General features: G+C 41.2%; 1 protein-coding gene across 27 annotated transcripts in view; it reads right to left on the reverse strand.

Moving 5' to 3' along the window:
• RALYL (RALY RNA binding protein like) overlaps window positions 1–13,774 on the reverse strand; it is a 612,319-nt gene that overhangs the window by 54,843 nt on the left and 543,702 nt on the right. For 25 of the 27 annotated variants that reach the window (XM_073330706.1, XM_073330686.1, XM_073330701.1 and 22 more), the window contains 2 exons: window positions 9,204–9,251; window positions 2,133–2,296 (listed from right to left, as the gene is read on the reverse strand). In XM_073330706.1, the coding sequence (XP_073186807.1) occupies window positions 2,133–2,296; window positions 9,204–9,251 (212 nt within the window). The remainder of the gene's footprint in view (window positions 1–2,132; window positions 2,297–9,203; window positions 9,252–13,774) is intronic. The other 2 variants (XM_073330685.1, XM_073330683.1) reach the window with 1 other exon arrangement.

Consider the following 13,774-nt stretch of genomic DNA (forward strand, 5'->3'; position numbering starts at 1 on the left):
AACTTACTGGACATTTTTGTGTTTCTGACAGATATCTCGGTAGTTAAAGTCCCCCAGTAGAATCAGATCTTGTGTTTGGATATTTCTTTTGTTTGTTCTAGAAATGCCTCATCTACATCCTGTTCCTGGTTTGGTGGTTTATAGTAGATCCATATTATAATATCACCCCTATTTTTTTTACCCTATTCACCTTTACCCACAGACTTTCAACCTGTCTGCCTCCCACCTCCTTCTGGATCTGAGTGGGGGAAAGTGGAGGCCCAACAACTTAATGACTAGGAGATGCCACTAGCCTCACCCCCCTCACAATGCCTGATACACGAGGTTCTATACAGGAACTGTTCTGGACATTGTAGTGGGAGTGGGGAGTAGGATGCAAGGAAGGAGCAGAAGGAGGGCAGTCTCACAGTGGGTGACATGGATCGGTCATGGTATTTGAGCAATCAATGATGAACAGTTTGGAGACAGAAATTGAGAAAGTCTGCTCTTCCTATCCACCACCTCATGCTGTCCTTGCACAATCACTCCAATTACTCTGCATGCCCATCTCAGGCTGGGGCAATGCCTGTGGCTTGTTGTTGTTCCCCATCATTGCTCAGCACTGCTCTCTGGTTTTATTACACAAGGCCCAGAATCTGTAGAACATATTTTTCCTGTTAACATTATTGGTTTCTCCCATTACCTGTCTCCAATGGTTCTGTCCTGTACAAGGAACTACACCTGTTCTGTGAGAGATAGTGAGTGTGCCCTGCCCTGTCCTGTCGATGCTTTCACACACAAGGACATCATGGTGGTAAGTCAGGTATTTATTTGTAAGCCTCTGTGTCTAGCATCCGGGGACGTATTTTGGCAAACACATTGGGATGGGGCAGTTCAAGCAGGGAAAACTCACTATGTTATCTCATTATTATGTCATGTTTGTAATCATTTTCTTATTTTACTTTCCAGTCATGTGTACTGTTGCTGAATTCATGTTTTTTCCCCGCTAGGTGCGCTGTTGTTAAGTGATGTCCAGATCTGTTAAGAGGATCTTTCTCTAGGCCCCTCCATGCTGTCTAGTGTCTGACTCCCATCCCCCTTTTCCTCTTCTTCCAGTGAAGTTCCAGGGGGCTTTATCACTCCACAGGAGTGGTAGGGAAGAGATAAATGGATGCTGAAGAGACATGGGGAGGTAAGTGAATTTCCCAGGGCATGTTTTGGGAGGTGATGATGAGGGAAGTGGGTCAAGTCTATTTTTCTTAGTTAAGTCCCTGATCTGAGTGCAACTAACAAACTACTTTGATTATTCTCTGAATGCCCAGCCCTGCTTTGTGCACCCTCTTGAACAACAACAAGACACTTTTGCCTGCACTTCTCCTTCTTCTGCCCTCCCCCGAAGTCAACAGCAAACAAAATCCTAATGATATCAATGAGAACAGGACTGGGCCCATAATTCCCACTGAAATCCATGGGAGACGGATTGGGCCTCAAACTGTCAACAACAAAATACTTCATAATGTTGCTTAATTACAGCCTATTTCTTTCACGTATAGCAGGTGCATGAGCTTCCTGTCAATGGAGGTTTTTAAGAACAGGCTAGACAAACACTTCTCAGGGATGTTCTAGGCATATTTAATCCTGCCTCAGTGTGGGGTGACCTCTTGAGGTCTTTTCCAGCCACTACATTTCTATGATTCTATGAGATGCCAAGGAGATCTCATGGCATTGAAAGTTTGAGCAAGCCACTTTTGACATAGAGGAAGATGAACATTAGACAAGAGTCAACATTACCGATCAGGGTAATTTTTAAATGATCTGTAACTGAAATGCCATTAAATAGATTTCCTCCAAACTTTGCAGAAATGTTTTTCTTTGCTTTCAGAGTAAGTCTGGCAATTCTCAAAGCCAAACCAATTTTCCAAGACAAAGTAATAAAGGGACTAAAACAAAGGGTTGCAATGGAAGATGGCAACGACCTTCACCAGAGTAACCATCAGGATAACAGTTAAAGAGTTTCCCCTTATTAAAGCCAGTTCCAAGATAAGCTAACTGATATAAAAAGAAAAGGAGTACTTGTGGCACCTTAGAGACTAACCAATTTATTTGAGCATGAGCTCTGTTACTCTGAAACCTAACTGATATAAGCAACTTACATTTGGATCCTGAAGAAGATGCCCCACTAGATGTTGATCGCGATCCCCCTTTCATGGAGAAAACCCCTTTCCCTCTACGAGTTGCTGTCATGGTCACACGAGGGCGCTTCAATGGTATCACTGCACGAGGTGGTGGTGGGACACGACCATGGTAATCAAACAATCTGAGAAAAAAAAATAGTTTTACAAATCCTGAGATGTGGTTTCATGTCCTGGTGATCCTGTCAATTAAATTTTCATGTTATTTTAAAGGAAATTTCTCTTTCAAATCAATCACTTCATATCACAGTCAAATTAGATTTCAAGGACCTCTGCACATTAAGTGCCATATTTTGATTTCAGTCACAGCCCAGTGTGCATAGCTCTCAGATTTTGTGTAATTAAATGAGGGATGCTTTATGGAGCGCTGTTATTTGCATCATGGAAAATCCATCTCCTGCTCTCTGCAGATCCACTACATTTCATTGAGCACAAATAACTGCTACACACTTTGTCGTGATGACATTTTGGCTCCTTTATTACATGCATGGTTTGGATTTTAGTTTTCCAGCTCCAGACTGCACACACATTAAAGGGGATGAACAGTCCTGAGACCAAACATTAAAGAAAATAGTGCAACAGTGTCATGCTGCCAAATGATGGATTTCACCACCCGTGCAATTGCGTAAGGGACATTTCACTGAGAGACGTGTGCGTCTGTCAGAGGAAGGCATTAAAAGAGTGGAACCTGTCCAAGACAGAGTGACATATATACTTTTAAATAAAAGATGGAACACTTTGAAACCACCAGAACTCCTGGGACTACTTTAATGGATGACCCTAGTGTGGGCCCTCTGCATTATGGCAACTATGAATTCAAAAAATTCCCATCAAGTAAATGAAAATACTCCCTAAGTCCCCACAATGAAGTGTTCCCCAATTAAATTCCTTGAATCCTAAACACAGTGGATCAATACCAGTTCACTAATCTGTGCACAAGTTAGGGGACAAGGGGAGAGAGATAAAGAGCTGACAGAAAGCCTAGGAAACACATTTAGAACGTAAAAGCCGTGAGCTAGGGAGGGGATAAAAAACTGGAGGATCTGGGCAGGGGGATTTCACCATCTCATTGATATTAACTTACCCCTTCTTGCAAGTCCCCTTGCAGCTCTATGGTGATTGGTTTCTGTGGTTGTGAAGGGGCAGCAAGGGGTGGTGATGAGGGATGGGAAGGGGCAGCAAAAGATGGTGGACACCAAACCATGGAAAGTCTGAGGTTTCCTGAATGCTGTAATGCCCCCTAGGCAGGGTTTGGGGGCTAGCTGCTGCTGCTAGGGGAGCCAGGCTGCCAAGGGCTCAGAGGGAGATAAAGGGAGTGGTCAGGAGGTAGAATGGAGACAAAGTTACAAACAGTCCTGGTCTCTGGTGGATCTCAGCATATATGTAGGTTCTGTGTGCTGAACTTCCTTCCTGTTCCTCCGGGAGGTGAACACCAAATCCGATGGAACATTGAGGAGGAAAATCTGCTAATGAAAACTCAGTTTCCAGTCCTCTGTGCAGAAATAGCAGGAAAAGACATTTACTCTCTGTGTGCAGTGCTGTTATATAGTCCCTTCAAACTTTAGTAATAGCTAATAATAATAAATAATAATAATAATATTTATATAGTGCTTCATTTTCAGAGCAACCATGACACATCTCCTGTGACTGAGTTAGGTAAATATGTGGAAAGAGACACACAGAAAGAGTAAGGACTTGCTCAGGGTCAAATATCAAATCAGAACCAGACCCAGAATTAGAACTCAGGTCTCTTAATGTATATTCTGCCTGATACATGCCTAATCCACTAGACCAGAGTGCCTTTACTTATCTGTGCCTTAATTCCACAGTCATTTAATCCTGCTGTGTCATATTCTCTTATTACAACCCTGTGCCACATGCATTACAAAGTCCTTCAACTTAAGGTGAATATTCAATTCTCAACACAGTTAACTAACTGTGTATTCAGTTCATCACTGAAAAGTTAACACTGTTTTTAGTGTACATATGGTATGCTTTATTATCAATATGGCCCTACCAAATTAACGATCCATTTTGATCAGTTTCACGACCAGAGGGTTTTAAGATTGGGCAATTTCATGTTTTCAGCTAAGCTGTTTACATCTGAAATTTCATGGTGTTATAACTGTGGGGGTCCCAACCCAAAAGATACCCAGAAGTGGGTCTGATCTCCCCACGTTGCACTCCCCTAGAACTGCTATGCAAGGGAAGGATAAGTCCGGTCTCTCCTCAGCCCAGCAGGGACTGGCAGCTAGAAACCCCCTGGTTGGGATGCTCCCAGCAGCAGGGGGATATCGGACCCACTTCCACAAACCTCCTCCAGCTGCAGGAACCTCTGGGGCTGGAGCTTCCTGCAGCAGGGGGAGGCTCTCCGAGATGGGTCTGATCTCCCCGTGAAAGTGAGAGCAGCCGTGCAGGGGGAGGACAAGTCCTCTCCCCCCCCCCAAGCCCAGCCAGGACTTGCAGCCAGCAGCCCCCTGGCTCGGGCACTCCCAGCAGCAAGAGAGAGATCAGATTTCATGGGGAAGGGCTTATTTCATGGCCTGTGACACGTTTTTCACCGCTGTGAAATTGGTAGGGCCCCAATTATAAATCATATGATTTGCCATATTGGATCCAACCAGTGCGTCACTCTCCTGAGAGGCGGTGACCAGTACACAAAGTTTCAACGGAGGTGTAAGATATCCTGTAGTGGACCATCCTGTACCCAATGACGGGAAGATAGCTAATGTAACGCCAATTTTTAAAAAGGGTTCTAGAGGTGATTCCGGCAATTACAGACTGGTAAGTCTAACATTAGTACCGAGAAAATTAGTTGAAACACTAGTAAAGAATAAAATTGTCAGACACATAGAACAACATAAATTGCTGGGCAAAAGTCAACATGGTTTCTATAAAGGGAAATCATGTCTTACTAATCTATTAGAATTCTTTGAAGGGGTCAACAAACATGTGGACAAGAGGGATCCAGGGACGTAGTGTACTTAGATTTCCAGAAAGCCTTTGACAAGGTCCTACAACAAAGGCTCTTACATAAATTAAGTTGTCATGGGATAAGAGGGAAGATCGTTTTATGGATTGAGAACTGGTTAAAAGACAAGGAACGAAGGGTAGGAATAGATGGTAAATTTTCAGAATGGAGAAGGGTAACTAGTGGTGTTCCCCAATGATCAGTCCTAGGACCAATCCTATTCAACTTATTCATAAATGATCTGGAGAAAGGGGTAAACAGTGAGGTGGCAAAGTTTGCAGACAATACTAAACTGCTCAAGATAGTTAAGACCAAAGCAGGCTGTGAAGAACTTCATAAAGATCTCAAAAAACTAAGTGATTGGGCAACAAAATGGCAAATGAAATTTAATGAGGATAAATGTAAAGTAATGCACATTGGAAAAAATAACCCCAACTATACATACAATATGATGGGGGCTAATTTAGCTACAACTAATCAGGAAAGAGATCTTTGAGTCATTTTGGATAGTTCTCTGAAGATGTCCACGCAGTGTGCAGCGGCAGTCAAAAAAGCAAACGGGATGTCAAGATTCATAATCATTGTGAGATGTATGTATGGGTAATATTTAAGGAAGAATGTAATTATATTGCAAATATGCTTTATGGACTTGGAGTAAAAGTTAGTCACCAGATCATATGCCTAGGTGATGGCCCATTCAAGCAGGAGGGAGTTGTCGCTCTGCCCTGGTTAGCTGGTAGTGTAATGTAAGGCTCAGTTGTCTAGCCTTGCTCCATCCCAAGACTAGGAATGGAAAACCATCAGAGACAACCACAAACAACTGAAACCCCCTGAAGGTAAAAAAAGGAACATTACAACAGACAATCACCCTGTCTATGAATAAAGATAAAAGATTCTTTTGGTTTCACATAGGGTGGGGAAACCCTGTATCCTGTCACTGAGGAGACATCTTGGGGAGCAGAGATGTTCTCATGAAAAATTGGATCCTGGCTCCTGTGAAGCTGGCCAGCTCTGTAACAGACTGAAATTTGGAGTGGAAAACCTATTATTAGATAAGAAAGGTAACTCTTAATAAAAGTAGACCCAGCTTTGCTTTTTATGATTTTGTTTTGTATCATAACCATTTGTTTCCACCACTCTCTCTTATTTCTAGTTAACTCTCCATTCTTTCTTAAATAAGCCTTTTAATTAAAAGTGAAAAGAAAAAGGAGGACTTGTGGCACCTTAGAGACTAACAAATTAATTTGAGCATAAGCTTTCGTGAGCTACAGCTCACTTCATCGGATGCTCAAATAAATTTGTTAGTCTCTAAGGTGCCACAAGTCCTCCTTTTCTTTTTGCGGATACAGACTAATAAGGCTGCTACTCTGAAACCTTTATTAAAAGTGGTGATTGTTATACAGGATTGGGGTTTAAGTTTAAATTGGAGTACACTGCTCCTCTGGGGGGAAAAGATCTGGGATTTCTGTGAGTAACCATTGTCAGGGACTGGATACCACCTGAATCAAAAGGACTTGAGTACACCTGTTAACCTGCAAGGCAAAGACAGGGTTGGAATAGCCCAGAGGAGAGCACTTTAGTGATTAATAGCCTGGTTGTGTTAGGAAGCTAACTAAGCAAGAACATAGAATGTCTTCTAGCTCTTGTATTAAGAGAAATAGTAAATAGGAGTGCCCAATTCTACACCATGCTTTCTCTCTCTATTACTCACTATTTTGTATACCTCTATCACCTCCCCTCTTGATCATCTTTTCTCTAAATTACACACTCTCAATCTTTTCAATCTGTCTTCATATGTAATTTATTTCTTACCTCTAATCATTCTTGTTACCCATGTATTACACCTACATTACTGAATCCTAAGGTAGACTGTAGGGTTGCAGAACTCACATAGCTTTCATGCTTGGGGACAATCAGTCACTGTCAAGGTTCCTCCCCCACTCTGAACTCTAGGGTACAGATGTGGGGACCTGCATGAAACCCTCCTAAGCTTACTTTTACCAGCTTACGTTAAAACTTCCCCAAGGTACAAATTAATTTTATCCTTTGTCCTTGGAATATCCACTGCCACCACCAAACTCTAACTGGGTTTATTGGGAAACGTAGTTTGGACACATCTTTCCCCCCAAAATCCTCCCAACCCTTGCACCCCACTTTCTGGGAAAGGTTTGGTAAAAATCCTCACCAATTTGCATAGGTGACCACAGACCCAAACCCTTGGATCTGAGAACAATGAAAAAGCATTCAGTTTTCTTACAAGAAGACTTTTAATAGAAATAGAAGTAAACAGAAGTAAAGGAATCACCTCTGTAAAATCAGGATGGTAGATACCTTACAGGGTAATTAGATTCAAAACAGAGAATCCCTCTAGGCAAAACCTTAAGTTACAAAAAAGACACACAGACAGAAATAGTCATTCTATTCAGCACAATTCTTTTCTCAGCCATTTAAAGAAATCATAATCTAACATACACCTAGCTAGATTACTTACTAAAGTTCTAAGACTCCATTCCTGGTCTATCCCCGGCAAAAGCAGCATATAGACCGACACAGACCCTTTGTTTCTCTCCCTCTTCCCAGCTTTTGAAAGTATCTTGTCTCCCCATTGGTCATTTTGGTCAGGTGCCAGCGAGGTTACCTTTAGCTTCTTAACTCTTTACAGGTGAGAGGATTTTTCCTCTGGCCAGGAGGGATTTTAAAGGGGTTTACCCTTCCCTTTATATTTATGGGCAGTCACAAAAAAGTACTTTGTGAAATGCTTGTACCATCATAGCAACTCCGATGAAGAAATTCAGAGAAGGTGAAGGTGAAAACACCACAAATGAACCTCTCTTAGGATGAGGTCACTCTATTATTACCAGGGTCTGATAAAGTGGGAGTATGATGAGGTGCTGGCTCACAGTTCCAGGTGTCTACCATCTTCAGTGCTGCCTGAGGTGTTAGGGTCATTGAGTAAGGGATGCAAAACAAATGGCCAAAAAGGAACCTGCATAGGTGGCCTATTGGATGAAAATTTCTTTGTTTCTAAAATGCTTCAAAATATAGATTTACAGGACACATTACCACTTCATTTGTTTTCTCCCTAAAATTTCAGGCCCCGTTCTGTCCCAGCTATGGTCCCTTTGCCCTGAATAAAGGGGTTCACCTGCTGGCGTAGTGCTGGCAGAGCAGCCCCACACTACTCTCCTCTGCTGCCCCTAGTGTAGGTGTGTGCTGGAGGCAGGCTTATAAATAGGAGGGAAGAGGTATGGTAAAAGAGCACTGTGCTCTGGATGTTGTGGGCCCCAGAGTGTCCAATAGGCAGCTATGGTAGGTAGTACTTGGAGTAACACTTGGTGCTGCTCTGACTCACACCAAGGGATGGGATCAAGAAAGAATTTTGATCAAGAAAGAATTTGGAGGGCACAAAGGTGGCATTAAGCCCACCCCACTCACTGTTGGTCTGTTCTTCTTGCAAGGTGCTATAAAAAAAATGGCCCTCCTCTGTTCTGCATACCCTATCTGAATCTATACCTCTGCAGTTGCCGCAGAATAGTATATGCAAATGATTACATGATGGAAGATCTCTTCAGCTTTCTAGAGAGAGGCCTGAAAGAACACATTTCTCAGGAGATATTTCACAAATATAAACATCAAGATAAACACTTTCTCAAACCCTCATACTTAAAGAACTTCCACATCTGCAATGTATCCCAGTGAAATCATACTGGGGAAGAACTCTGCAGGGATAAGAAACCACAGACTTTTCCTTTTGCATCCTTTAATTTTTCAGTAAAGGAAAAGCTCAAAAAAGAGCTTTCAGACAGTCAGGACACCAACAGAACTGCTTAACGTGAAGAAATGGGAGGACCTGGGGAGTGAGGGGATGAATCTTCAAGGTTTTCTGTAAATCTCATCTTAAATTGAGTCTATTCCTAGAGAGTTTTTTCCCCAAAATGCAATAAAGATAATGAATATTGTGTAAAATTAAAACCAAAACTCTCTCTAAGTAAATTATGTGACAGCATTAAAAATAAATAGTGAAAACTGTGTAGGATCTGTAGAAATAAAATCACACATACCGATTGTAGAAATCATCCCTGTAGTAATCATAATCAAAGACATAACCTCTGTGGAAAGAACACAAAAAGCAATAATGAACTGGCATATAGAAAAATTACTTTCATTAAAATATTTGTGGTATTATTGTAATACGAATTTATTTTCACAGTCAAAAACATTTGAAGACTGTTTCCAGCCCCCCAAATTTCTATAATTGTTAATGCATGAAAAGGATTTAGCAAGGTTATTTCTAAATCTGATATGATGCCATTTTGCATACTACTAGTCTTTGGTACATTTGGGAATGTGAATTATTATTAACAGCCCCTACACATAGCAATGAAAGAAGCTGGCAGCACATATGGAAAGAAATTAATACAGCATAACAGCTCGGTGGTTAGATGACTATTAGTATAATTCTTAGGGCTCAAATGAGGCAAGGACTCCAAATCTGCAGCCTTCCTCTTCCCTCTTTCTGTGTTCATCTAGGTTACCCAGTGGGAGGGTCAAAAAGGCCTGTAATTAAGAACAACAGGCAGGGGATGAAAACATTTGATGGATGAGAACATGAGGTGGTGGGACTCTTGCTGCCTGAGCCTTCTAACTGAAAAAACCCTAAAATGTACAAGGAGAAAAAGAAGTGATTCTAGGAAAACAGATGAGGTATCTTACAAACAGTAACTTCTCCCTGAGGTCTGTTTCCATGCCGTTCCTTTAGGTTTTGAAAGGGAAATGCATGCCACTTTGAGAGAGATGCGAATAAACTGTCTGGAGGCATACTTAGTAACTAGACATCAAGGCAAATAAATGCAGGTGGGAACTGGAAAGGCCTAGAGAACAACCATGTTTGATATGGGAAGTGCAAAGTCAATTTAGCATGGTCATTCCTGAGTATCCCAGTCACAATAATCACCTCTTGCCACTGTAGCGAGTGTCAGTAATGAAGCCTATCACAGTGGCCAAAAAAAAAAAAAAAAAAAAAAAAAAAAAGAAGATTGAAGAGCTGGTAAAAGGTCTGCACACAACAAAATGAGCTGCAGGGGATTTTTTACTCTCCCAGCTACTGCAGGTACTCGGACAAGGTCAGGGAAGACAAAACACACATTGCTTCAGTTGCCTGAGAGGATAAACTATTACAAGTAAGTGAGGGTGAAACTCATTAAATGAGCCAGGAGCACAGGAATAAAAGGGAAGAAGATACAGAAATTATCAAAGGAAAAATTAGAAGATTTAGCAAGAAACTAGAAAAGAAAAAGGAGAGAGGGCCGGATTTAGAAAGGATGAAAAAATAGAAGAAAATGTGTGCAGAAAAAAACAACAATGGAAACACACAACAGTAAGTGTCTTATCAGGGATGGCTCTTCCCCATGGTAGGATAGATAGTATGTTTTGGACAATCCTTGTTTGCAGAGCTGATCAGGGGGAAAAACAAACAAACAAAAAACCCCAGATTTTTTCCTTCAACATTTAATTTTGAAGTTTTTGCAAATAACCTGTTTTTTAAAATATTTCTCTGTGTGTGCAATTTAACTGAAAATGTTTGGCTTTTCCTTCCGATGCCCCACCTATTTCTTTCTTTTTTTTTTCTTTTGTAAGGCCCAAAGCTAGGAAGGTGAAAGGGAAAAGAAACTGTCTTATAGGAGAAAGGGGAAAAAAGCTAGCTCTGACAGGTGTAATTTAGATCGATTATAATGTCACCCCAATGCAGTTCTGTACCAACATTTTGTTATATTGTTTGGGGGACTGTTTGTGTGCTGGTTTGGGGAAATATATTAAATGATGAATGCAACTGTATTTATGAAAGGGGGCAGAAATCATAAAAGATATACCCTGGAGAAGGTGCATCACCCTGAGTGAACACGCTGTGAACTTAGGTTGGGTAGTAAGCCCCAAATAGCTCAAAAGGAGTAGGTGTTCTGTCTTAGAAAGGGTCTTGTCTGCTTAGAAGTCTTGTTTTGCTCTGGGTTTCCCACCCAGGGACTCAGGGCCCTGAGTGAAGCTGACTTTGTACCAGCAGCCATGCAGGTGTTGCAGATTTCACTGAACCAGACCTTGGAAGTAGCAGGCCTGATTGAGCTAACTGTGATTAGTTTCCTGGAGAAAGCTTGTTTAACTGAGGCTTTGTACAGGGAGCTATGAATACCATAATATTAAATCCCATGTATTAAAAATGTATAGTAGCAATACAGTTACACAAAAAAGTCTCTGGCACTTTAGGCGCGACATCTGTGTGCTATCATCCTCTGTTCTTTGTGGGACATTTCTGTGCACAGACTTAGTCTGCCCTCCCATCTCAGAAATGGGGCTCCTCAGCCCACCTGCCCTTAGCCCAAGGACTAGCGCTGACCCCCAAGATATTCAGTTACTTAAACACACCCCTGTCACAGAACTCTGCCAAAGATGTGAAGCTTCTGATATACAGTGTAAAGCTACTCTCAAGGGCATACAGAAGCTGTGAAGCATAAAACACACACTTTGTCCAGAGTCTAACATATGAATGCTCTTTTCCTTAATCACATAGAGCTCAGGAGAGTACAGATCAGACAAAACAATACGTCTTAAACTGCTATGTTCTCACTAGCTTGCCCTTCCTTTGTGAGTCCTTGGGGACCATTTGGGTGCAAAGAAAGCAGGCAGGCAGGCAAGGTGTCCTCAACTCATGCAGAGTGTTACATGTGGGGTGACCTCTCTCCCTCATGAAGTCCCTTCCCCAGTTTGAGACCTTGCTCTCTCCTGCCCCATGCTTGCTCTTTCTGTCTGGCTTCCTCCATTCCTGCGTATCTTGCTACTTAAACTCCTCTTGGCCACCTTTGTTCTGTCTTTTGGATAATTTTCCACAGCCCCTTCCTTCCTCCATCACTTCAGAGGAGTTAGCTAAACTGGTTTTCTAACGATGCCACTCACCATCCTTTAGGTGTTTGCACTGAATAGGGTCCTTGAGACTGAAGCACCACCCCATTGTATCTCTGCCTGGTGTGCTCCTGCTACTGCATGTGAGTGATGATAGATCCACATACATAGAGTCACTCATTATACAGAAGTTTTTCGTAATACCACTTCACACTATTAATCAGAATTCATAAGTTGTACTGACATAGCCCCAGATCATCACCGTAAGTTTTTAGCCCTCGTGGTTGTCGATAAGAGACTGAAAATATGAACCGTCTGTACCTGAAAAGGCTCAAAAATAAAGAATCCGAAATGTGTCATTTAAACCACCTCATGATTTTGGGGGGAGCCGATTCATGATTTTTCAATGCTTGACAATACCGTAATCATGAGGTGACACTGTAAAAGTCCAATATATTCTCCCCAGCTACAGCCTTAATTGCTCACACTTTTCCAAGCCAGCAGTCAGTCACAATGATTTAGTCACTGCTACACTGCAGAACATGAAGCTGCAAATTAGCAGATGATCATTGGCCCAGAGATCAAGGTGACTGCAGGACTCTTAACCTCTTGAGAGTTATTCCCTAGCAACCAATCTGTGTTACAGATGCTGCAGGAATCCACTTGTACTGTCTAGTTTACCAAATATACAGAAAGCTGGAAACAGAGAGAGGTTTAAACAATCCTGTGGACTAGTTGAATCAGAAGTTTCATAATGGCATTAAAAACTGGCTAATAACCTACCCACAAACATACGCCATCTCTGCAACATTAACACCACAATTAACTGTGTGCGTGAAGCTACTAACAAAATGAAAGACACAGTAAAACACCCTGTAATGCTCACTCTGAGCCCAAAGAAAACTCATCAATGAAAAAGTAAGATGGATTCCTGTTAAGCTCAACATCACTAAAAAAAAAAAAATCCTGCTGGAATTGGTTGCGTGCTGTTGGAGATGCTGTATTTTTTTAACCACATTTCACTTTAAATTCTGTAGTCTTTAAGAATAAAGGATTCCCATAATTTTTCACAGGTATAATTTTGAACACAGGCACATGAAAGTTGAGTATCAGGAGTTCTATGAGTTTCAGTCAAGAAAATGCAAAATTGTGCCTTTCTATGTACCTTTGAAATAAAATTAAATTTATTAATTATTAAGCTCTTATTTATGTTAGGACATTGTTTTTTTGTGATCAACATTCTGTGGCAGCAAAACGTTTTATAAACTTTTATAAACCAAGGATCAAATTCTGCTCTCATTTACTTTAAAACTTAGACAACTCAATTGACTTCAGGGGAGTAATGGAGAGCAGAATTTGTTTTCGGTATTTTTATTGCAGTAAGAGATTGAATCTTGCATGCGATTTACCCTGTAGCTAATATCTCTTTTGCGTTCTTCAGTACAGATTCAGATTTATTTGTAAATTGTAACTGTTTATAAACCAGGCACGATGCGTCTTAATAGAATTGACAGCACTATCACCACTAAACACCATCCATTGCTCCTTTGTTGTCAACGCTTGATAAAAATATTCAATACTAAAGCAATATTCTTTCAATCCAACTCTCTTTAGGAAGTACTTGTCAACACAATGATTTAAACTAGCGATCCAGTCATTTGTAAAATCATTTCTCCTCTCACAAAGAACGATTGCAAAAAATGTATCCTTTCAATACAAACGGGATTGAGCCTAAGTTAAA

The sequence above is a fragment of the Lepidochelys kempii genome, chromosome 2, assembly GCF_965140265.1.
Source record: "Lepidochelys kempii isolate rLepKem1 chromosome 2, rLepKem1.hap2, whole genome shotgun sequence".
Lineage (NCBI taxonomy): Eukaryota > Metazoa > Chordata > Testudines > Cheloniidae > Lepidochelys > Lepidochelys kempii.